The sequence below is a fragment of the Ceratina calcarata genome, unplaced genomic scaffold, assembly GCF_001652005.2.
Source record: "Ceratina calcarata isolate Rehan_Ccalc_2016 unplaced genomic scaffold, ASM165200v1 scaffold27, whole genome shotgun sequence".
Classification (NCBI taxonomy): Eukaryota; Metazoa; Arthropoda; class Insecta; order Hymenoptera; family Apidae; genus Ceratina; species Ceratina calcarata.
In genome coordinates this window covers 523,744-549,963 of record NW_017149195.1, presented here as the reverse complement: position 1 = coordinate 549,963, position 26,220 = coordinate 523,744, and the positions used below count along the sequence as shown (strand labels likewise).

Genomic DNA, 26,220 nt, shown 5'->3' with positions numbered 1-26,220 from the left:
CCGACCGCGCATTTATCCCTCGGAATGCATGTAAATGTGGTTTTACAGAAAGAGACGAACCGCGAACGGACGTGCTAATTTCAAAGTTTACAGTGATAAAAAGATTGGTTATCGTTTCTCAAATACGGGAATCAATTATATTACTTTCAGTAATACGAATCAAACGAAGCAATTAATTCTTCGTATTAACGTGACATGATTTAATTCGGGAAACTCAATAATCGTTATAATATTAATATTCTACGGTTTATCATAAACAGATAGAGGAATGTTGCTTCTCGTTTCTCAATACTGAAACGAAGTAACGCGCGGATATTTCATAAATTAGGAAAGCTACTCAACAAAGCTCGCTCGCGTGTGCTTCCACCTACCTACCTTTAATTGTCCCGCTTGGAAAACTTTTTGGACGCGGGAATTAATTTACGTTGCCTGGGCAACGGTAGCTAACGGATTTAATGCTTCATAAGCGGTGAGCTAAATTACACGCCTGCTTTGCTTCTTGATTTTCAACCTGATTAAAGCGTGCCGTGCTTTCACCCTTAAACCTCGCTACTTCCCCCACCCCATCCATCGAGTGCGACAACTGGAAAATTTTCTTAATTATTTCCGGGCGTGAACAAACGCATTTGATTTCGTATGGTATGCGATTAACCGTTGACGAGCATGAGGGTTCATGTAAAATAATTGAACAGTCACGTATAACCAGTACCATGGACATTGCATAACAAATTAATGTACTAACATAATTGCTATAAAACAGGTAAAATTGTAATCATTATCGAAAAAGATGTTACACAGGAACGTGCAAAGTATGCTGAATAACAGTTTGGAAACTAAACGATATTAAAATAGTCTCAATAGTTGAATTTATAATATTTGAATAGTTTACGGAACGAGTGAAATAACTTGAATTTTTTATAGGTGAATGAATATCGGCGTGCTCCTCGAATTTAGAACATCGCGGAATTAGTTTAACTGATACCGGGAGAACAGCCACTCAGAGGTGTATCGATAACTACCCACGCGAGCATCGGCTTTCGTCGAAGGAGAAAAACGAATAAAACAGAGAACAAGAGCTTTCGCGGAAATTTGTAGGTAAAGTCTCTCGCACTTCGGATAGTTAAAGTTAAAGAACTCCGGTAACTCTTCCGGTGTTAAACCTCGAAAGTAGTCGGAAATTCAGTTTGCCCGAACGCCCAGCGAGCGCTCGCTTTTCTTTTCGTTTACCAACACACAAATCGCTTAACGGGAAAAAGACTTTTTTCCATGCTCGACGATGAGCCAGCTCCGTACAAAGATCGGTTAAGTAAACGCTGTCTAAGTTTTTCGCCCGTTCCGCTGAAAAACGAAAGGGAAGAGGTTGGGAAAGCAAGATATCTCCACAAGAACGAATCGGTATTTCGATTATGACGGATGAACCCAATCTAGCCTGGACGATCCGCAAACTCAGTGCTAGCCGTATTCCGAGAATTACCGAGATATACGAGCACGCTGTTGCGCCTCTTACACACACAGGGTGTTCCGTTTTAATCCATCGCATACTGTATTACTATCTATCATCACAGGATGTAACAAACACGATTGAACAAATAAATTTCACAGAGCTTATAAAAAATGATACAAACTTGTAACTGCATTTAGAAGTAACCTAAAGTATAGCAAATGTTTGTATAATATTCGTCGCATAGAACATTTTCCGAGTTCACGTGTGTTTGTTTGGACACCGTGTATATCGCAACACGACCACGTTTACCCACCCGTCGTTTGTCACCCGAGGGACCGGAGATAAAGAAAATTTTAGAATGTTCTGAGAAAGACAAATCCGCGAACGAAAATATTTCGTTGTTTCCAAAGAGTCCGAAAAGTCGAAATAAAAAAAAGATATCGTCGTTAGATTTTTATCTATTTCCGACAATTTTCGTAGGAAAATTTCTTAGAGAGCGAGCGTCCAGTGTAAAACGATCAGTGCCATATCGAGCACGAAGTTTCCGCAAGAATCGGTAGCTCAAAGAAAAATTCCGAGGGTACAAAAGGGAAACGATGAAAACTTCGACAAAATTTTTCTACTTCGCCCGCTTATGAAAAAGAATCTACGAAAGTTGGATTATAAAATTACTGGGATTTTATAGCGGAAATATAGATTCAGCGGAAATCAGTTTCCCGTTGGGCTTTCCAAATTACGAATTTATTGAAGAAACGTTATTAGAATGATTTTGGCTCAGAACGCAGAGGACTTGACACACTGTCGATACGCAAATTTCCCGGTAGCCGAAAAAACGAAACAGAGATGTATCGGCACCCTGTTGCTCCTCGATATCGACGCGAACGCTGATGGAAAATCGCAGGAAGGGGAGAACCCCGTTCTCGCAACAACGCGGTGGCCGTTTCACCCTCTCATTCGCTCTCAATCTGGCTGTCGAATATCGCGCGATCGATAGTGTCTGGGTCAAAATAACGCTCGGGTGCTCGCGAAAGATGCGGAGAATCCGAGCATTAGATATTAAAGGCCGAAGACGTTCGGTGAACCGAGGGAACATCGTTATTCGACTCGATCTACTCTAGTCAGTCCGTCCATTATAGTAATTGCTTTCTCCGTCTGAGACCGAGTTGGATGAGTTCGCGATACTTGGATACAGAAATGTCTCGAGGATACGCGATCCTCCATTCGTTACTCGCGACGAAGCATCGATGGGATCTCGTATAACGGAAGTTGACGTCGCGCGCTCTACGAAAAAAGAGGACGGTGCATGGAAATTTCACTAATTAGAAAGTTAGCCGACAGAACGTCCTCCCGGTTAGCGCAATTTCGGTGGTAACGCTAACGAGCTACGAAGCATAATTGTACTGCGAGTCAACTTCGTAAAACGAGTTAGGGAAGGAGATTAAAAGTGTTGAGAGGGTGCGTGCGTGCGCACGTTACGTATACACGTTAGTGAAGGGACGTGTAATTAAAATTGAAGCTCGAAGATCCAACGGGGAAGGGAGTAATCGTGTCTGCGCGTTCATCGAAATCAGATGAAACTTTATTAACCGCTCGCCGAGGATTGCGATAGATGTATCGACTCGACCAATATTTTACCCGAACCAAGACGGGAGAACGAACCGATACTCTCGATTCCCTGATTCGTTTAATGAGTAACAGTTGCGATTCGTTGAAATTCGAAAAACGGGTATCTTTGATTAATACGAACTAGGCCGAGAAATGAAGATATAATTAATTCCTCGGACAAATAGAAAAAGATCTTCAGTATTGAAATTTCTCTTTTTGTCGCATTTTTGGTATATTGCCTCGCAGTACAAAATTTCTATGGAGGTTTGTATACGTGATACGAACGAGGTCTCTCTCGTTTCTCTCGGTTGGTTTATCGAAGATGGCAACTTCTCTGTACCATTTTCCATCTCCTCCAGCGCGGCTCGTGTAAAATGCAGCAAAAGTTGCGCGGAAAAGTTCACCCGTGTCAGTTTACGCGAAACGAAACTTCCGCGTAAGATATTCTTCCGCGCGTCATTGTCAAAGTTACCGGCGACGACGCCCAGCGTTATTGAAAACAGAGAGGGCGGGAGAAGAGTGACCCCCTCAACATTTCCGGGTAGAGAAAGTTGCTTATGATCCTTTGCAGAGGGGAACAGATGGAAAGGGCAAACGAGAAACGTCTCCGAAGCGCTAAGTGGAAAAATTGAGAAAAGGAAACGCGTCCCATGCAAATTAGATGGAATCACGAGATAATGCGAGTAATGCCAAGTAGCTCGAAAGCGGGAGCAATTTTTGTTTATTCGTGGACGCTTCAGCCGATTTGTTGCCGCCTCGCGAGAAATCCGTGTAGTATAAACGTTTCATTACGTGACTGTGACCAAGCAACGTGACTAGCGTTTCGATTCGAGGGCACGGGCAGGCATGGTTCTATTCGAGACACTCGGAATTCAATACAGAGTTAATGTAGAGAGCGAAATTTAATTAATAAATCTTACGGGAAACGATGATTTACACACGTTCTACTCTACTTCTCAATTTAGATCACATTTTTTCGTTACATTACGTTGTTTCGGCGTCGCAGCCGTGGACGACTCGAACAATCTGATTTTCGAACGGAACGCAGATCAGTAAGTAGTATAAGCACGGTATAAGTCAGACAACGACGCGCGCTGCGTGTTTAACAACTCCCCGTATCGATTTTCCTTATCTAAACGATTCCTTATCGTCCTGGAACGGGGAACGGATAAGACTCGTTATAAGGATAGAGAATACGGAGGGACGAGTACCATTCTCCCCGTATGAGAAATTATACTCGACGTCTCGGTTTCGCAAGTGAAATCTTCCCTAGACCCTCTTGAAGATGAATAAATCAAAGAATGCGGAGCACACGCATCGTTTTCAGAAGGAGTCATTTCCATCACATTGAAATAATGAATCATTTTTTAAGTATTAAGTTCGCAATTACTATCCTAGCCGAGGATCATATAAATGTAGCGATAGATTACGAAATTTCAACTAATCTCAAGGCCCTGCTAATGCTCTCTCTAATTTAATTGATACTTCCAATTTTACAAAATTGCCTAAATTGCTATCTCAAAAAGTCGTTCTAAATTTATCCAATTACATTTTCATTAGAATTTCAAGTAAAGAGCATAATTTTACAAGCTTTGGTCCTAAGCAAACATTCATTCTCCAATAAGGGAGAGTACAGGTGATTTGGTAATAGTAGAGGGAAGTGAGATTGTCGATTGAAAGGGGATAACGCTCGAGGTCTCACAGGGATTAGCAGTAATTAGTGAGCACTTTACACGCGCGCCTTCCCGACCACCGACGATTTGTCCTACGACACGTTTCACAGAGTCGAGGGACTATCGGTGACAAATATTCGATACGTGAATCTAATCTTACAGGGAGAAAGTCTGTCGGCAAGAAACTCTATTAACAAGAAACTTATCGTCGATTTGGAATAACCGCGAGTCGTGGCCGGGATTTAACGAGAAAAAGTGTAGAAAGAGCACTCAAGCCGGAAGATAACCGAGAAGTAGGCTAGTTTCGACATCTTTACAGCGACGATTACAAAGAGCCGTAAGTTGTTCGTGCAACCTCGAAAGGCGCAACGAGTTCGCGTTCAACACGCGAGCCCCCGTGCAACGGAGCTCCGACCGTCGCCGATGAATATAATTGTTACCGCGACGTACTTTCTGTGATTTAATCCGATAAAACAGCTAAGTGAAAAACCATCTTTCTTCGTCTTCGTTACGCGTTTCACTTATTACGATCAAAACTGTTGCAACAGACCTTATTTATCCACTTTATTTGAACAAGCAATTGCAAATTATGAAAAACTGCGACCATCTCGTTAAAAGATTGCGCGGAGTTTACACTTCTATACAAGCGACATTACAGAGATGCATTCCTCTTTGGAATTAACTAAAGACATTCAGCTGAAACAGTTACGAAGGCAGTTTACTTTTATCGCTGCGATGTAGCAATTAAATAAAACTAAGTATCCTTAACTTCTTTCCTAATTAATTACCGAGTTAAGTTCGCGCGCGTCGGAGCGGCGACAAGTCGAAGCCGTCGGCGTGAATTAAATTAGATCGATTAGACGTGATCGGTGTAGCGAGGAGAATGGTACGAGAACGAATTTCGGGTCGCGTCAGTTTTGCTGGAACCAGGGCAAAGGACTCTCGTTTAACGATCGGCGCACACGACGATGCACGTGCCGAATTTGCATAGAGAGCCTGTTGCATAGGTAATGGACAATTTCCCCTCTGCCCCGTGTAAGTAACCTCATTACCGCCGTTATTAGGGAATCGCGCACGACCGCGATCATCAAAGCGGATGCGTTCCCAGTTAGACGAAACGCGAATGTGTCACGTAATCTATTGTACGAGAAAACATTTCCTGGAAAAAGTAACAAGCGTTGTAGCCTTTCATTAATCTCGTTAATGATTTTAACCTGAAGTTCGTTAAGCTCTGTCGAGGAGATACTTAAGATGTTACAGGCAAAGAGAAATAAGTCTCTTTACTCTTGACTGATTGCAGTTCCAGCGCAAGGGAATATATAACCGTGATTCCTGGAAATTTCACGGAGACCCTGATCGGTCGGTTGAAAGGAAGAAAGGAGGGTAAGAAAGGATGGAAGAGAGCAGAACCGAGCCTAGCAACAGGTGGAGAGAGCCCGGCGACTCGGAGCTTACGGCGGACCAACGAGCGCAAACGACCTCGGGGCTAATCAATAGTAATTATCCACTCGCTCTTGCGCGTAAATATCTTCGAAAATAAGTCCGCTTCTACTTCTCGACGCGGTGCGCGCCTACTGCCAACTTCGAACGTGTCGTGAAAGTAAATTCGATTTACCGATTCGCACCCTCGCATCCGCCTCCGATCACTTCCTTTCGTTAAGTGATAAGGAGAGCTTCCGATATCCGTTCATTGATTTCCTGAATACTTTAACCAAATCCCGTATCTCAAGATTCCTCCGAATAGAACTTCCTGAGAGGAAGCGCGCATTTAAGTGTACCAGGAACTAATAAAATTTAATTATTACGTCTGTTGCACTAAATAAAATCAGTATTTAATTAATTTAATTGTATACTACACAGTTCCCTGATTTATTTCGTGCAAACTTTCGATTTGTGCTTCGAAATCGCTCCGGTTTCTACACATCTGGAAACTGATAAAAAAAAGTTTCAATACACGGAGATAGAAGTCGGCTATAAAAGAACTCGATATTCGTTTGAAAAGAAAGTTGAAAATAAATCTCTTCTGTTCTTAACGTCAGTATCGCGGTTCTTCGTATTCAATCTTGATTCAGCGATCCCTATTCGATTAAATAATGAAATATCTTGTTGCGCGGGGAATCGCGAGCCAAAAGTACAAGCAGAGACACGCGAATAAATTGCTAGGTATAGTCCGTTGGAGGAACGTATCTCGATGTCTAGTAAGACGGTGCGCAGCAATTCCGATTGGTTGGAGTACAGCCACGTACACGAAACCACGTTTCCTTCTAAAGATTAAGAATGTACCGGTGTACCGGAGCGAAATCAGATCTCGAAACGCACTCCCGGGAATAAGTATGTGCTCACTACCACGTTTGCTCGATATCCTGACCCGCGTGGTAATAGAATTTGTAAATAGGCGTGTACGGGCAACGTTGAATTAGCAATTTCGCCGTAGAGGAATCTAATAAAAGATGGCGGTCGGAAAGGGAGATGAGAACAAAGGGCAGCATGTAGGGTGGAGAATCTGCGGCTAGCCGGCGGCTCGAAATTGCAAGCCTCTCGCATTGGATGCTCTTGGACACGCGACGGAGAAACTCCCACGGCGGCTTTGTGGAGGCACGTTAAATTCGCCGAGGCCTAATGGAGTCGAAGACCGTGTTTGCGCGCACGAGTAATGAAACCTTTGAGCAAGAATCACAGGAATCGCGTGTGCCCGATAAATTGTCGGGACGCGATCACGATCGCTCGGAATCTAAAATGGTGTTTATCGCGATCGGCGGATAGACAAGATTGAATTAATTAAACGAGCAACTAAGAAAGAAAGCCCTGTCCCGGATATCGAATCCGGACCTATGGAATCTCTCTCCTGTCCCGGGCGGAACGAGCCCAGCGCAGGTAGGTATTGATTTTTCTTAATTACACTATCTACCGAATGTCAGCTTTGGGTTCCTTGTTAACCTGATATCGTCACCATTTTTACCCATTAAACCTTGAAATATATTATAGCTATAAGCCCCAAGTTAATCTTTCGATAATATTTTCTATAAGATTGATCAGGTAAAAATTTGTGACGTGCCTTATGAACGCTAGGGAATGATTAGAATAGAAATTTTCTATTGTCACCGAATAAATATCGCGAGATTCACTTCGCTACGGATAAGAAAGGGCGAAAGCGCGGAAATTACCACGTGCGTTAGTCAAAGGATAGTGGTCTCGCTCAATGTAACAACTAAGAAACTAACTTCTACGCGAAGCGGGAAGAAGTTTCTGTTCTCTAGCGCAAACTGCGCGGAGAGGATGAGGAAAAAGTGCAACCGCTTTGTCCCAGCAGGGGCAGCGGTCTCGCTAGCTCGAGGCTCCTATCGCGTCGAGTCCTGCGAGTTCTCACATCAATTTTCGTGAAAAAGAGGCCGGGATCAAACGCGGAAAAGCTCTTTATGACGTAGCGAGAAGAGGAACACCGACTGAACGAACTGCGACGCGCACAAAGCCGGAGAACAACGTTGTCACCGGCTTATGCTCGTTTGCTCTAACTAGTCCCGGAAATTTTCCTGCGAGGGAGCCCGACAACAAGGGACGTAGACGAGTCACCTTGACGTCACGGACGATCGTCTCTCGTCGACTTTCTTTGACGCTATTAACCCGTAACGGGTATGCTAATCATTTTACGATGCAACAGCGTGTTCAGACGCTTTTTCACAAAGTAAAACTTTTATTTACTATTTACTGGGACGCTTTAACCGTCGACAACATTCGCTCGTGATTCTACATACTGTCGTCGATGAAACGGCACAGGTTGAATCCTGCTTTCGTTGCCGGCTTATCGCTTCAGGCGAGCGACAGATGCTTTTCCGACAGAACATTTTTCGTCGTGTGATCGTCGACGATACGGTTGAATTTGACTGCACACGGGCAATTGATACCTACCAATGGAGCCGGGCAAACACTGATGCTGCGCGATGTAAACAGCGGTGACGAGTGAATCAATGCGAAGATCAATATATCTAGGCGAGAGTAGGTGCGCGGCCCGACTCCGGCCACTCTGAACGTCGCGTACAACCCGCGAACGTTATCACCAAATGCAACAAGTCGCAGACTCCCGATCCGGACGCGGACGGGAGAATCTAATCTTCTCAGGGACATCGCATCGCCTTTACCGAAATTCAGATCGCTGTATTTGAAAATGGTTCGATCTTTGTTCTAACCGAAGCGAAATCTGACTTAAACCTTGACCAAGGTATCGAATGTATATTATGCTACTTTCGTTTCGGCAATCCTATGAGTTGTTTACACGCTTCAATTTTTATTACATATCCTGCATTAGCATTAAGATCGAATATATCTGTGTTCTTATTAAAATTTGTCAGGTAGAGGAGTACGTTAATAAATCCCGGGCAGCATTGAAAATAAAACGAGAAGCCATGGAAGAATTTAGAATAATACCAACGCTAAAGGGAAAGGGAGCTGCTGGTGGGCGGAGCAGAGCGACAGGTTAAAGTACCGGAAGGGAAGGACGCGCGGATCGGGCTGCTCGCGTTCGGATTCAGAAACTGTGCGAGCGAACACCGTTGAATCTGGACTCCCAGGCTTCGTCGATCGATGCCCGGGGCACGTTTCTATATATAACCATCCCTGCTCCCTGCCTCCCTCTCTTTCGCTACCTGGCCACCCCCTTAGTCTCTCTCTTTCACCCCCACGTTTTCGACCTACGCCGCGCCGTGCCGTAGGATCTGCCACCTGGCTTCTCCCAGGTCGCAGCCTCGCGAGCTCGTCTTCGATCCTTTTCCCCATAAAGAGTACTTGAACAATTCAAATTAGTCCTCGTATCGGTCAAGTAGCGTAATCGATCAATTTATATCTTAAAGACAAAGACGCCAAATTCCGGATCAAGGATGCGACTATTCTAAGAAACGGTTTACAGTTTATAAGTACCCTATCGATCACACGCGTCATCCATCAAAGGATCTCACTTTGTATTGAAACAATGCATCTTGTTAATTTTTTTTACCTCGATACAACAGCGCAGACGATGTTCGGTACGAGCGAATTAATAAAAACCATGGCTAGTATTCGGCGTAGGATTAATTCTCGGTCTAATCGCGAAAGGATAAGCCAGATCGGTCCCTAATTACCCGTGGCAAATGAACTGGTATCATGACGATAGCAAACAGATCGCGCGGTTTATCCCATGTTTGATCCCCTGGATATCTGCGATGTCGCCTTTCGTCGGGATCCTTCGGACCACCAAATCCGGCCCGCTATTCGGTTACGAAATTAGTACGCGACCAACGACAAACTTGTCCACAATGGTAGGCAAACCAGGAGTTCCATTGTAATCGGCTTAGGTACCGATGTGCGATGCTTTTGTAACGTTAAAACGCTCTTTAATTACATACACAGATTTCGCGGTTAATTATGCCGTTTCGAGGAGACCGACGCGTACCGTACGTATACGCGCACGATTATTTGAAGCTTGCGAGCATCAACGTTAATATACACGTCAGAGAAAATGATGAAGCCAAACGTGCAGCAGGTAAATTAGAATTCTGAAACCGCAACGCGATGGATACCAACGAGCTTCACTATAACGTCCGAATGCGATCTTATGTGGTTGTGTTTTGTGTTATACACATAGATTCGCGGTTCTATGATACAATATATACGATGTGCGATGTATGGACATAATTTCCTTCCTGGAAACGAATCAGAGCGGAGAACTATACATATACACGCGGCTATTTCACAGAAGATTAGCGATACTTTTAAAAAGAACGACGAGTTCTCGAGGCAAAGATTAACCCATTTGCATCATTATCCACATTTAATAGAGTCTTGGAAAATGAATTTCGGTTTGATGAGATACTGGAATATATTCACTCAATGAGCCCTATTTTATGGTATAAATGCATAGTACAATTTCTTTTACTCAAATCAGTAAATAATTATTGAATTCAAATAATAGTTCTCATTGACTCGTACCTCTTGTTGTTATATCAATTATATTAAACATCATGTCAATCGTTAGATCAACCATTGCGTCAATCAATATATCAATTATTACATCAACCAACATATGAGACGACATATTAATTGATATTATAACATTTATTCCCGGCATAAACGACTAGTTGTTCTGCATCGTTGATTAAGTAATTAAACGTTTTAAGCGGAAAAACTGAATTCATTAAGTGCTTTGATTCGCGCACAATTTCAAACGTATACATTTTTAAAGCTTTTGCCCTCGAGACAGACTACGTGCCACGATTTAAGTACTGTACCGCGAATAAAAATTCTGTGCTGTTTTCTTTGGGTTGAAGCTTGTTTTATCCGGCGTTTCATTAAAAAATGTATGGACGCGGCAACGCACCTTTTATGATGCCACTGCTGTACATATTTTTGCTCGTCGGCTGGCTCTACCAACGTGTCCTTCCTTATTTTATTAGCAGAATAGATTCTCACACGATTTTCCGAGAAGTGAAGTTGAGAATAGAAAGACGCAAACCGTTAGTTTTCTCTGATCTATTCGAACGTCTATCGCCGGGGGATGAATCGTCGCATTAGTCATTAGCCGAAACGCGGTTACGTTGGGATTAACGAGACTGAAAGAAACGCAATTTGCTAGAAAATTAATGTTCGAGCTTTCCAACAAAGAGATCAAATTCCAATGTAAACGGACTTTTTATTGTTCGAAAGTGACAAAGCATTCTGAGACTGAAAAAGCTCGTAAGAAGTCTGCTAACACCGTATTAAGCTGGCCACTGATCCAATCAACCCGGAACACGTAAATGAAGTAAAATACCTACATCTGTCGCGTATTACAAAAGCTCGAGGAAGCGATGCACAAAATCGTCGGTCTACGCTTATAACGTCGACATTAAAATGGAAAAGCTCGTCCAATCGGAAAGCTCGCGGAACTGTTTTACACGGTAAGCGCGTTGTTGATTCAATTTTAATTCCATCCCGGCAGAATTTCCAATGGTTCACGCGAAACGCGTTTTTATCGTTTTTCGTCGCGCTTTATCGGGAATCTAAATAGGCCGTGGAATAAGAAAATGACCCGATCAAAAATTAGAACGATATTCGTCTCGTGCGATCTTTATTTAGACGTCGGCTTCGCGTATCTGTGGAGGATCTTCGTGTTAGCGGGTGAACACCTCGCCTGGCTACCGGATGCCCAAGACAAATTACGTGTGCATGTCTTTGGGTTGTACGGAATGAAAAAAGGGAGAGGAAAGAGATCCTAATCGAAGGGAAGAAAATATCTCGGGCGCACGCATTCCTTCGATAACCATTTTTCGAAAATGAAGAAACGCTATTGCTAGACGAAGGATATTATACTACCGTAGAAAACGAATTTTAGTAAAATGTAACATATAACATATAATAAAAGGATTGTAAATAAACACGTACAACATCGAAAATCCTACTGCACATTCAATACAATATATGGATCAATTGAAAAGCTCAGAATCGGTCAGCTCGATTTTGACGTGACTTGCCACTTGGATTTTCTAATCGTTCGATGACCATCTGTTACATACCGTTATGATATGATCGTTTATTGCTTCGAACTTTTAGAAAATCCAAATGGGTAGTCACGTCAAAATCAAGCTGACCATTTATTGCCCTGAGCTCTTCTATTATTTTCCTATTTTTATTAGTGTTATTCCATATCATATTTCTTCATTGATAACCAGATTTTTGATAAGGGTAATAAAATAAATCGAGTACGATTGAAGTTAATTAAAATTCGTTTGATCAAGGAGCAAATTTATTTTTTCATGAAACAGTGATATCCTTTTCCCACTTTTCCCACGCACTCCCAAAGATTAAATATCAACGCGATCCGCCGCGCTGCAAATAGAAGTAAAATTAATTCGTTTCGTTTGCGGTAAGTAACGAACTACTGAAAATGCCTGAAGGTAACTATATACATAAGAAGCTCAATCTCGAACGCAAGACGCCGAATGTTCACGCAGACATGAATTTTCATCCTAGTAGTCTCGGTAAACATGGTAGAAAATTTTGAAAAGCGACCCGGTCTTAAAATATACAAATCGTAAAAGAATCTTTAACATTTTTAGCTCACGATTCTTATATGTGTATAATGAAAGTGGAAACGTCATATATTCTCAATCGAGTAGTAATTTCGTCCTCTGATTTCGAAATATAAACTGACTTTACTACGGTTTATTCGACTTGCACTCTTCATCATTTTTATTCATATTTCGTTATTAAACTGCCTGATAATTTCGAAACAACTTCGTTCATCTCTTCTGTGGACGTAACGTATCTGTGTACACGAAACGCTTTAGCGAGGTTCCGGATTTCGAATTTTATTTAGTTAAACGAAAAAACGTTCGGAGTTTAATCAGAGAAAAACTGAAGATTGTAATTGGAACATTCGATGATATCGATAATACCTAGCTGGTTGGAAGCTTCGTGGAATAGAACAATCGAGCGTATTTTCCATGAGATTCCACGATTCTTTTGTTGAACCGTAAAGGCATTTCATCCCCAGTTCCGTGACGAATCGAGAAATTTAAGTGGCGCATATTAAACGTTTGCAAAATTAAACAAGACGAACTTGCCACATTTTAATCACATAGAAAATTCGGACACGCGAAAATGAATTTTCAACGTATCTTAAATATCTGATTACTGGCTAACCAGTAGTAGAAGCAAGTAGTTCGCTTAATGTTACCCGAATATTTGCGAAGGAAATTAAAAACTTCAGATAACTGCTTCTTTTTCATAGCACCGCGAAGAAAATCGCAAAAGTCGTTCCACGTTTACGGCACGCAAATTAGCTCTCGTTGCCTGAACCCGTGGTAGTTTCGAGAAGTGTATTTCAATTCGAATTCAACTACGTAAACGGAGATCAAAGAAAAATGAACTCGGATCAACGACAATACAAGGGACAGTGTTTCGCGTCCAATTTGAGATCAGAGCGCCGAAACATTGGATCGGTATACGGATCGCTGGCGAAGGAACGTCGATAAAATTGCGAATAAATATTTACGAACGAGCTGGAGCTCGTACCCGGCAAACGAGCCGTTTCCTGGTTTCAGACAAATTGTCTGCGCGTTTCACGACACTGCTCCCCATTTAGCCCTCTCGTTTTTCCTCTGTTCTCAGCGCAGCTTGTATGACTTTCACCTTTTACACGGCAGAAGTAAGCATTTGTTGCACGCTCGCGGAGCGGACAAAGGACGTCGGGACATTGTCCAGTCGAAAGGATGGCTTTCAATTAAATAATTTTTGTACGCGAGCGCTACGTATATAAAAGAAGAATTGATAAGTGAACAGAAAAAAATGGATACAACCGTAAAAAGAGACTTTGAACAAGCGTGGAGAGGCGAATATGTTACGCGACGTGCTCAAACGGACAAGATTTACCTTCACGAGAGATTACGATTTAGCATTTGAAATGCAAAAAATATTTGCACTACGTTTTAACAAGTACCAAATATTTTTTTTAACAAAATGTTCTTGGAACCCTGCAGATAAAAATTGTTATAGTAAATCTGTTGGAGTTCCTAATTTATTATAGGACACAAATGCAGAGATAAAAGCATGAAAATAATAGATGAGAAAATGGTTTAAAACTTTTTTTATGCTATAATCGTAACGCAGTTTCCCGCCAGTAATCTCCAATATAAAATTATAATTTGTTCTTACGGATGGTATTGTCTTGCGATTTACTAGTGTTTAATACTAATGGAAGTCTATGCAAGAGGTTTTGAAGTAGAAGGCAAAAGGCTTACCTTCCAGAATCTTTGGCGGCCCCGTTGACGCCGTAGAGACGTGGAAAAGTAATCTATCCGTCAGCTAGTCATCATAGTAATCGGTGCTCGATGATGTTCACCACCACTAATTCACTGTCACAAAACGTGTCACGATAACGCCGCAATATGTCATCGTTGACGGTGCCCGGTATTCTTGTTTCCACGAGAAACTGTACCGCGAACCGTCGCGGAATACGATGAACGATGAAACGAGCAATTCCGCGAACGATTCCGCGGCGAACGCACGACGTGTATGGAAATAAAAATTACACTAGAATTCTACTTACGCAGCTACGTACAGCGCTTGCAAGCGCGCGACGGTCGCTACACACTAACTGCCGCTTCTTCGCTTGAATTTCGACCACCCCGACCGCCGCCAGCGTCACAGCCAATCATCATCGCCCTCCTCCGCCGTTCTACCGACCCCCACCATTGTAATCGCCGTGGCAGTATCGCAGAACCGAATCTATCTTCGCGGTCGCGTCTTTTTTTATACCTCTCTCCCTCAAGAGTTAATCCTGAAATGATCTTGTTTACAATTAAATACCAGGCGTAAATGTAAACTTTTATATGAAGTCGTAGAGTAGATTTTTAATACGATCGATCGGCATATCGATCGATGCAGGATGGCATTCGAGTTTTTTAACGATCTGAAGTAGTTGATGAATCGATTAGTCGGTTAGTACAACTTAGCTTCCTATAACAGTCGCATTTGCCTCTTCGTTTTCTAAAGTATGTATGTAAAACGTTTTTCGCTCTAGTTCGTTTTTCTATTCTTTAGTCGTGTCTTAAAGAATGAGAATCGTATTGTGGGAGGTATTACTTTGTCGTTTTAATGTATGCACGATTAGACTTGCTTAATATAAACTTTAGTTACTTAAGGAAATACACACCATCGTTTAATTTACGCGAGTTATCAGTGTTTATGTCATTAGACAAATGTTGTGTTGTTTGTTTGGTTGATGAACTTGTGCCGGTTAGGAGTTTCATGGATACTAGTTAAGAACTTTCAAATCTTCCTCGCTAGGAACCGGGATTGGAAGGGTAAGTCTTATATTTTTCTTATGTTATGTAAAATTTTCCGCACTATTTATAGCAAAATAACAAAATGTATTTTACCCATCCCTTCAAACAAATTTGTCGATTTTCGTATCGTAAAAATCGTCCGCTCTCAAACGAATCTTCTATCTTTTCTGAATGCCTTAACGTTACATCTGATGACATCTACTGGATCATTTCAAAATCTACCTTTATAAAACCCGATGTTTAATTGATTTCGTCAAATTTGAGTAGACGTATAGAATCGGGTATGAAATAAAAGCACACGCGTTAAAAAGAACTATACTTTTTTTATTATACAAAAAATTAATAGTTTGTACAAAAAGGTATATCCTTAAGTTCTAAAATGTTCGCATCGTGATTCGTAAACAATTACCACTTAAAATCGAACAAGCGGTTATCGAATTCGTAACTACAATCATAGTAAGACTTGTTACGATTTTCAAATTTAATGCATTCATAATTATGTACTTTACGAACCAGTAGCGATAGTAATAGTTTATTTCAATCCTAATCACGACCGCACATTCGTAAAAACAATGATAAACAACAGGCATTCATTTACAGTACGTACGAGAACTATGTAACAATTATATATTATGCATGTCAACGGCTTAGATAAAAAAAAGTTAAAGTCACAAAGTGGCACATCTCGTGGTGTTCAATTCACAAGACAATCAGCAGAAAACGAATAATAAAATACGATTGAATCGATTAAATTAAATACGGACACGAGTTTGCGTTTCGACGAACTTGCAATAAGAGAAACGTAGTTCCTTCTTAGCTCAAATGACATACGACGCTTTCCCTAATCGCCTTAAGTTAAAAACCCACCACCATTTGTACTTGTATTTTTTTTTTTCAAATTTACGGCCCGTTTACGAACATCAATGCAAATAAACCGCTCAAAAAATCTATGTATGGGTGACCCGACCGAGTAATAAGAAAAGATAACATTAAAATAATAAGCTAGACTATTGTAAGTGCATAGAATCCGCTAGATCGGTTTTGGGATTACGATGATTGAGCTGCCAGCATTTCTTCCTGCTGTATTTTTCTGCGGTAGTTGTCCAAAGTAACTTGTATAGTCTTCTCGGAATATCGGCAGTTTTCGGCTCCACAGGTACATGTGAACGACTTGCACTTTATTATCCAGAATTTCTCTCCGTAATCGAAGCTGAAGGCAAATAATTCCGATATTGGTTTCTCTTCGTTGACAAATACATTACATTAAATGAACTAACGGATGGTTGAGAACAACGAATACAACATATAAAAAAATGTGTATACTTTCGTATCGATCTTGTCAAGCAGTACATTCTTCGGGATGAAACTTATCATGAACGTAATCAGTAAGAGAAAAGGAAAATAAAGCAATATCGTACTCTATGTCAATACACGTCTATTTTGAGATACGAAAACAATATTAAGCTCACATAACTGAAAACAATTAAACAGAATTTCAAACGAAACGAAGAAATGAAGATCATGAACGATAATAACTGAATAGAATCTACTAACGAAACAAATAACGAGAGTTTAGTATGATGTATCGGGATTTCTGCGTGCCATTCGTTACTGTGTAACATACCCGAGCTCTTCATCCGCCTCGATGTCGCGATTCGCGAAAAACGCTATCCTAGGAAAGTGCAAATCCTGATGCTCGACGAACACTCGCACTGGCAATAGATTAGGTGCGCATGAGTGATTTATGAAGCGTGCGATGTTCCCATAACGCCTCGCATCGATGCAATACGTTTCTCCATCCTAAACAGAAACCACGAGAATTCAATTTTCGACAAAAAATCTATCTCACATATGAAGTGTTTCACTCACTCTATTATCTAAGTCAAACAAATAAGAATCGTCCTCCCGATGATCCGCTTCAGAATCTGAAATAATCTCACCAACGTACTCGCATACATAGGAACCTTTCGGAATGTGCCGCAACGTTCTCAGGCCCCATCCTTTACCTTTGGTTCGGAACAATTGAAATCTCTGCGTCAAACCATGTTGGACGACACGATTGTTACACGTTATACGATTGCAGTCGCAGGCTGGGTTACATTCGAACAACATTGGCGGATCTGAACGACAAACGTAGTTTCAAAGGTGATCGTATACGTTTGAAGTTTAGACATACTCGTGAAGTATACCTGCATAATTAAATTCAGGAATCAGCTTTCCCTCTTCATCGTACCAGCATCTTAAGCTTATGTTTCCGCATAGACACTTTTCAGAACTACAATTGTCTTCACACCGGCAAGATTGTAAAGACGTTATCGTACGATCGACATTTATATTACTAGTAAAACAATTCTCTGTCACGTAGAGGAAATCTGTAGGTTTATCTTCAGAATCGAAGCCGTTCACACATTGTATAGGATTCGCTTCCTTGCCACGTGAAATGTCACTGTGGAAAATATTTTAATTATTAAATACAATTTGTTCATATTCTTCCATTAAATATTAATCGATCGGATAATTACTTAGTTAATATCTTCACAGTTTTCTCCCACATGTGTTCAGAAAGTTCGTTGACTTTGGCATTTAATCTTAAAGCGGACATAGTATCACCGTCGTTCGTGCAGCAGTTCACTGCTGTTTCTCCAGCGGCATTGACTTCTCCGATCTTGGCACCACGAGCCAATAAAAGAACACTAACTGCGTACTGATCTTGTCTCGCAGCAATGTGTCTGTAACATGTGTTTAAAAGATGTTAATCATTTCCGATAACGTTAAGAACAAGTTATAATTGTTCCAAAACTCACAAAGGTGTATCGCCGTGAACATTAACAGCATTCACGTCGCAGCCTTCATTAAGCAACATCTCTGTAATCTCTGAACTTCCGCTATAGGCGCTCCAATGTAACGCAATGTTCTGTTCCGCGTCACGAATCAAAGGGTCGCATTTTTTTTCCAAGAGAAATCGTGCGACATCGGTATGACAAAATTCACAAGCCCAGATTAAACTAGTCCACCCACCATCGTCCACAGAATCTGAGAAACATAAATACAAATCATCAAATACGATATTTAACTGATTCGGGCGTCGGAATAATAATTTAATATATTTAATAAGCAAAAACTTTTAATTACCTACTAATGTTCTTGGTGCTTTACACTCAGTCAAAATTATTTTACAAACATCCAAATAACCAGATTTGGCAGCCATATGCAAGGCTGTCATACCGTCTTCGCCTTTCAACGTAACGTCGGCTCCTATCCTTACCAGATATTTCACCACTTCAGCTTTACCTCTGCTGGCGGCCAACATTAGCGGTGTCAATTGATTTCTATCCATCACGTCTAATTGAGCGCCTGCTTGTACTAACACGTGTACGCAAGACAAATGGCCTTTGTCGGCGGCTATATGAAGCCCAGTACGATGAGCATAATCTCGGAATGTGTGATTCGCGTTATATCCGCATGCTGAAACATGACGATTCGTTCACGAGAAATCTCTCACGAATTCAAAGCCAAAGTCGTACGACAACGCACCTAAAACATTGACCAATTTCTCTAAATCTCCGTTTTTCACAGAAGTGTAGAGGCTCATGATAGTGTATCGTTCCGGCCTCTCGGTATTAATGGATGGCTCCGGTATTTTAATTATGTCCGGTTGAATTAGAGGACTAGGCGGACGTTCTGCCAGTTTCGTATTGTCACCTTTCCCCGGCAAGCTCATTTTCGCCGAAGGTAGTTTCGAAAACTTCTTTCGAGTAGGGATGAATACCGGTTTTCTCAAACCGCTCATAGTGACCATCACGTCGTAAGCTGCGCTTTCGTTTCCGCAGTGCGGACATACTCCTTTTTTATTCGGATAAACCTCGCACTCGCGGTGATACTGATGGCCGTTGATACATTGCACAAATTTGCCTTGCGAGCAAAACAGGCCACACGAGGGGCAACAGTTATGCCTCAGAAGCCTTTCTTTGTGCATTCGGCACAGTATGATGAAAGGAACACGAGTACTCGGCCTTCTCATTGCCACGTCATTGCTGTCTACTTCGTTGCAGCATCCTACTAATCTATTATCAATTGCATCTATTGCGGTACAATATAAGGGTGCACCGCTACCAGTTATGGTTACGTATAATTGAGATCTTACTTGACATAAACACAACATCGACTGGCCATACGTCTGAAAGATGTGACAAAATTAAAAGAAACACCGTACAATAAAGAACAAACATCCCGTTATTATGAAGTTGAATTATTATACTTCGCTCATGATTGCTGTTGATTCTGGTTTCGAGGCTTGTCCTTCTGCTGGACTCGGACTCGGAGCCATACTTCTCCTCGTTCTTTTAGCGGGTACAGTACCTTCTAAAATATTATGCGTTCATTGAAATTATCGTTCTACAACAATTATTATCCGTGAAACAAACAGTTTCGAATATTACCTTCAGGATAATCATTGTTCTTGCCTGTTTCAGCGATTGATACCGATCCATCTAAGGAAATACAATATAAATTATACTCCGTAATGACGTTAATTTATATGACTTGTTATACCTTCGAACGAATCTGCTTTAGCTATTTTCCTAGCAGCTTGACTTCCTCTAGGTCTTCCCCTTTCTCTCTTAGGTCTGCCAGCAGCAGGCTTCAAAAATGGTTTCTCAATATCTGCTAAAGGCACATCATCGCTTGCAGGACTGCCAATAGAGTTGCTCAACTTGGTTTGAGAATCTGAGCTTTTTATCATGGGAGACAACTTTGGCATACCATCGAAGTCGGATGAAAAATGTTGAGGTTCATCCAAAATAATCTCATTTAAGCTAACGTCCGATATGGTACTTTTCCTAGAACACTCTAACGTCGAATTTAGTTCTGAAATACTAATGTTTCCATCTGAAATGGAATTGTCTACTTCTTGACGTATCTCAGGTGGTTTAGCTTGTTTGCTTTGATCTTTCGGTTGCACTTGGATTTTCTTAGGCCTTCCAGGTTTACTGTACTTTCTTTGTTTTTTAAACTGCAAGTTCTCTTCTGTATAATTAGATTTTTCTTTTCTTGCCATTGCACTCTCCAGTACGGTGCTTTTCAATGATTCCTTGCATAATCTCCTTGCTGAACGTTTGGGGCATGGTGCTTCTTCTACGTTATCACTAAAAATATCATAAATGCTTATAAATATAATGATTAATATATTAATTAGTTCAGAAATAAAATTAGGAACCTAAGTGCTCTCAGTCTTGGACGTCCTGTTCTTCTCTTTCTGGTAACAGGAGTCATAGGATCTATTTGATTTAGTTGTTCCTTAGGTTCTGGCAAAGCATCTGCTTCATCAGCTTTTGGTTTCTCATTGGGAACCTCGATCTTATCTTCTGTTTTCAATTCAACGTCCTCTTTAACAGGTTTTGTTTCTTCTGCAGCCTTCTCTGGTTCCTTGTTTATCTTATTTTTTGATGATTTATCTACTTTCCCCTCCTCTGTATCAGATTTCTCAACAGTGTCAGAGTTTTCATCCAAGTTTTCTATTTTAACAGAGACACCACCAATCTGGTCACAGTTCGACAATTCCTCAGGATCCAGAGTGATAAGGTTGGAGGAACAGCTGGATATTTTTGTTTTTTTTCCATGATCCGTGTTCTCGTCAATTGTTCTAAATGTAAGGACAATACGCGGAATCGCGTTATCTTTTTTCGAAATGTCCTGTTTCCCACTGGTCTCGTCATCCTTATGATTTTCCTCTTTTGCCACCGCGTCTACGTTATTTTGTTTCGTCGAGACGGGTTCCTCATCCTTTTCCCCGATGGATTCTTTCTCGATCGGTGGCATATCGTCGGACGTCACTGTCGGTTCGTCGGTCTTGTCTTGATCGGACTTTTCCGATCGGTTAATCTCGGCATTCTTCAAGGGGTTAATGCTCTTGTTAAATTCGTTGGTCATACCCTCGAGAATTTGTTGAATGCTGACCTTATCTTCGACCTTTTCGGCAGCCATATCTTTTCCTTCGCCCCCTTTTTCACAACCCTCCATCGTGGCATCTTCTTTGTTCTTGTCATCCGACATAATATCAAATGTTAACTGAAAGCTACGTGTCTTTCAATTTATAAGGACACCTCATCGTAGTTAAGGACGATCGATGAATTAATCGCCGAACGCCGAACCGTAACTCGAACGTTGTCGATGGCCTTCCGCAGTAGTATTTAAAGTATAACTATATCGTCGGTGGAACACCTTCTAATTTACTTTCTGACTGAATACTGTCGCCGATACCCCGATAAACACTACGAAAATATCTCTCCGTACGCACTTTAACAGCTTGACTAATTGCATTATCACAGAAACTATCCGTTCTAAAGTTTTTCGGAGAAATATCTATGCAACACCAGCGTGCCCCGTGTAGACCTGGAGGCCATATTGATTACTCAGGGACGGGCCGATTTGTCCGAGGAATTTATTTTTAAAACGATCGCCGTCACGAGCCCTTTCAATATTCAATTATTTACCATCTCCTAATTTTGGAATGTTATACGATATCCCCGGTATGCTATGTCGCGTCTAAATCGCTCAAAAACGTGTGAAATGCAAAGAGAGGTGGACAATGAGTATGTATATGTGTGCGGCACACGATCGTGAGACTACATACGTACACATGGAAAACAAAAAAGATAATGAATTCTTCTGTAACTCATTATACTCTCGCTTATAATAGATCAAAAGCGTATTCTACATGTAGACACAACTTCTTATCAACGCTTATTTCTTTCGTAGTTTAAAATGAATATCAACTATTTAATTTACTTATTATTTAATTTGCATATTTTTATACGCAAGATTCCGGTTTAATAAATTGAAAGAATATTCTAGTGTATTGCTTACCTATACGTAAAAAAAATTGAAGCGAAGTATATGTAGCATATATTGTTTTACCTCGAATACAAGATTAATATATTTATATCCGGCGATGTGCCAAGCCTATATGTATATATTTATGTATGTATATATATATATGCAGTTGACCTTTCGATCAAAGATCCTCATGCAATTAACTTCGTACAACTACTATTCATGAAAAGATCAAAATTGTTGCTACGAAGCGGAATCATTACAATGCGATAATAGCATCGCGCATGAGCGCCTGACAAGAAGTCTCAGAAATTGCTTAGCATTACGTGGCAGTACTTATAAACCACGATAAAAATACACGCGTAACTAAGAAAATAAATAATATACACCCGCTCCGCGACATAGTCGATCATATATATCGTCGAATTAATTTACGTCAATTACCGAGGTGTAACGAGAAAGGGTAAATAAAAGGCGGGCCGATGATGTCGTATAAATATAAGTTTATTTACATTGCAACAGATCCTTTTGTCAAATAAGCGACAAAGGGTGATTACGTGTGTAGACTGAACAAAGTTAATGAATAAATGTTAATTAAAAATAATAATTACAACGTTCTAGCCCAGACACGCCTTCTTATTTAAATAATGTACACTTGTTGAAACTCGTAGAATCTAGGAGACGTGAATTAATTGTGCTTTCCTTACGGAGACGTCGTTTTTCTTTTTTTTTTAATAGCTTCGTTACGTTTTGGTTTCCTTTTCGCTCCATCGATCCTGACTGCGATCGCCGCCATGCGATTTGGTATCATTATTTTACAGATGACAATGAGACGCGTGAAAAAAATGTCGCTGTTGTTTACTCAGTCGAGTTGCAGAGACCGCTGCAAGGCCGCACGAGGAAGAGAGAACCGCGACTGCGGAAATTCGATTTTTTTTTATTTTCCTTTCTTTTTCGTATACTCACGCGCGTCTCTACATAAGAAAAGAAGCGTAAACGAAGAATGATAGGAACGGTTTACGCGTTCAGTACGATGCCGCATCTCCTAATAACGATTTTCTCCTTTTCCTTTCGATTTCTTCTTTTTTTTCAAAGTTTTTCTTTCTTTTCTTTTTCTAGAAAAAACGTCGAACATACTACATTTATTTATATCTTTACAAGCATTATAAAAAGTTGAGCATCGTATTGCATCAGTGATTGCATTCTAATATAAATACACGTCGATAAAGAGAATTATTGACAAAGTAGTTCAACGCGGTTTTTACGTTACAGCCACGAGTAAACGTGTGAAAATTAATTCCAAAGACCGTCCTCTCAAATCTAGGAGTCTAAACATTTTTTTTGCTTTTTCTCGTGCTCACGAGTAACGTTCACTTTCGATAACGATATCGTATATAATACGTGTATCGAGTCCCTCGTTTGAAGTACGTATGTACGCCACGATTCGGTATCACCGAGTATTACACACAACTATATTTTTTTCTTTTTTTGGTTTCCAACTTTTCAAGCACACTTGTGCACTGATCACGACCCGTTCGATTGTGCACGGCCATCGTTGATTACGATACCATTCTACGTGGTACATGTGATTAATTCAGTTACTTTTATCGTTTTATATGGCACCAACAAGGAATACGATTTAATCATAACGGTGGGTTATGGTGGCGGAGGTCTTCTCTGAGGCTCGGGGGTGTAACGTAGCCGGGCTCGCACATGTTGCGGGCTACCGGGCACAGAACTGCTCTCCGACAATCTTCTTGGAGGTGGTTGAGGTGGAGAAGACGAAATATGCCTTGAGTTAGAATAAGAGTTCCATTAAACACAGTTAGTCTTGTCTAAATTAAGCATACGAAACGGTCCGACGTATTAATATACCTCCGTGCGAGAGATGGAGAGGCTTGACCTACTAAATTCCTTCTAAGGGCAAGAGGTGATTCTCCGCGGCTCAATCTCGGCGGTGGCTCCGGCGAAGGAGCACGGTCGCTTCCGAGCCTGAGACGAACGTAAGAAGCAAAACGTTTCTTGGCGGATTCTTTCGATCCACCTTGAACCGGTGGTACAACGGACGATGGTTCTTGTTTTAATTGATGAGCAAAACGAGATATCAGTAGTTCGGGACTGGTAGAACCGTGAGATCCTTGCGGAGGCGGCTCAGACGGGAACCTGTGCAATAAAAAAAAACAAATTACGTAACACGAATCATCTACGATAGCGTTCGTTTCGTAATACATTACAACATTCATCATCGATTACCTTTTACGGCTGATCATAGGACTACCGTAAATGTCTTGCGCTTGCGGATGAGTTTGAGGCACGGGTGGAGTTTGTCCTAGTCGTTGTTGAAGAAACGGGGAGTAACGGCCACTTTCGGTCGGTTGTATCACGTTTGGAGGATCCACGTTCTCTCTCCTCCAAGGTGAATAATCACGTGCGAACGGACTTAGAGATCTAGAGACATTCTGCCATCGTTCTTTGCTCGTGTCCCGATCTTCCGTAAATCGTCCATGATAGGGCGAATAAAGTCTATTCCCAGAGTCTATCGTATTGGTGTCTTGTCGATAAGGAGAGTACGGTCTTTCTTCTTGTCTACCTTGTCCGTTGGTAGAACAATGATTCGCTGTATAATCCCGCTTTTGTTCGACATATTGCCTATACGGTGAGTACGGTCGTTGAAAATTTGTTTCCGATGCGTCGACGTCGTTCGACGAAGGAGGAGAAAACGGCCTCGATATTATTTCCTTCCGTCTAAGTGCGTACGGACTATAAGACACGTAGTTTGCACCATTTTCACTATTTGATCGTTGATGAAAGGGGAGAAAGTTGGTGGAGTTCTGTGAGTCTTTGGTGACATTGCTTCGTAGGAAAGCTGGTACTTCAGAGTGAGCCCTGAGATGAGCTGTTTGCTTTAAAGATACATGACCCGTAACTCGCTGCTGCCAGCCTGGCAATCTGAAACTGAATTTCACGACGTTAAACGCTTGTCGCGTATCGTGTCGAACATAAATTATTGGCACCCGAGAATCGGCTCGGTACATTTGAAAAACGGTCACTGGTATGCCCCGACGATTCTGTAAAAGAACCTAAGTTTATTCGAAGGTTAATGGAAGTTAGAGCATTAATCATAGTAGCATGCAACATAGACGAGGACAGAGGAATCTTTTGTCAAGGTAACGAATCGCAGAAGATATCTGTATTCGAGAATAGATAATTTAAAGTCATGCTAATAACTGGTAACTTTTAATTCCTAAGGTCGAAAGCAAGAATAAAAAATGTAACAAGAGATAAGAAACAAAACTTTTTTATGAACGATTGGAATTGTGCACAGGAGATAACTAATTTGTGCCACCGGGAAGACGCTAAACAATATAAAAACAAATAAACAAATATTGAAATAAATAAAAAGAATGCTTACCATGAGTGGGGGTTGAAGGGTGGGGTGTGTAACAGGCGCGTGCACAAACCAAACAACTCGAAATGAAAATCGGGCAGATTTTTGGATATTTGTGAGGTGTATTTTTTTTAAATTTTTTTTGGAGTTTGTGGATAGATTGTTTGAGGATAATGAAGAAGAGAGGGGCAGGGGCGAGGGAGAGGGGATGCTATGCTGCGCTGCCTCCCTCAAGCTCAACGCTGCAACACAATTTAACACGCACGCAAACTTTTAATCGAAATGTATGGAAAGGTGTTTGTAATTGTCATATGGTAATGAATAAAAGATCAATATATGTATTTATATGTATAAAAACAACTGGTATGCAACGAAAACCCAACTTTAAAACTCAGCATTATCTCTCGAGTTGTTTTAATACCTACCCATTAACCATAAAATGCTGAAGAGTGTTAAAAATATTTTAAACTAATATATGTATATAAC

At 41.1% G+C, this 26,220-nt stretch overlaps 3 protein-coding genes across 21 annotated transcripts in view; all 3 read right to left on the bottom strand.

The window, feature by feature from the left end:
* The window catches only part of cac (calcium voltage-gated channel subunit cacophony), a 99,835-nt gene extending 85,088 nt beyond the window's left edge, over window positions 1–14,747 (bottom strand). For 9 of the 19 annotated variants that reach the window (XM_026812304.1, XM_026812307.1, XM_026812305.1 and 6 more), the window contains exon 1: window positions 14,469–14,745. The gene's annotated coding sequence lies outside the window, so the exon portion shown is untranslated. Of the gene's footprint in view, window positions 1–14,468 lie in introns of all 19 variants that reach the window. The other 10 variants (XM_026812298.1, XM_026812317.1, XM_026812295.1 and 7 more) reach the window with 2 other exon arrangements.
* Window positions 14,748–15,818: 1,071 nt separating this feature from the next.
* On the bottom strand, window positions 15,819–22,262 carry G9a (histone-lysine N-methyltransferase G9a). Its single transcript, XM_018022053.2, is given in 12 exon segments — window positions 15,819–16,725; window positions 17,140–17,315; window positions 17,385–17,635; window positions 17,705–17,961; window positions 18,038–18,244; window positions 18,320–18,548; window positions 18,648–18,980; window positions 19,050–19,692; window positions 19,774–19,887; window positions 19,890–20,005; window positions 20,067–20,659; window positions 20,731–22,262. Coding segments are annotated over 12 exon segments (3,918 nt in total). The 5' UTR covers window positions 21,567–22,262; the 3' UTR covers window positions 15,819–16,562.
* A 567-nt stretch (window positions 22,263–22,829) lies between these two features.
* The window catches only part of LOC108623498 (dual specificity mitogen-activated protein kinase kinase hemipterous), a 5,723-nt gene continuing 2,332 nt past the window's right edge, over window positions 22,830–26,220 (bottom strand). The window contains exons 6-8 of the mRNA XM_018022054.2: window positions 24,600–25,301; window positions 24,222–24,509; window positions 22,830–24,138 (exon numbers count right to left, since the gene is read on the bottom strand). Of these exons, the coding sequence (XP_017877543.1) occupies window positions 24,003–24,138; window positions 24,222–24,509; window positions 24,600–25,301 (1,126 nt within the window). The 3' untranslated portion in view covers window positions 22,830–24,002. The remainder of the gene's footprint in view (window positions 24,139–24,221; window positions 24,510–24,599; window positions 25,302–26,220) is intronic.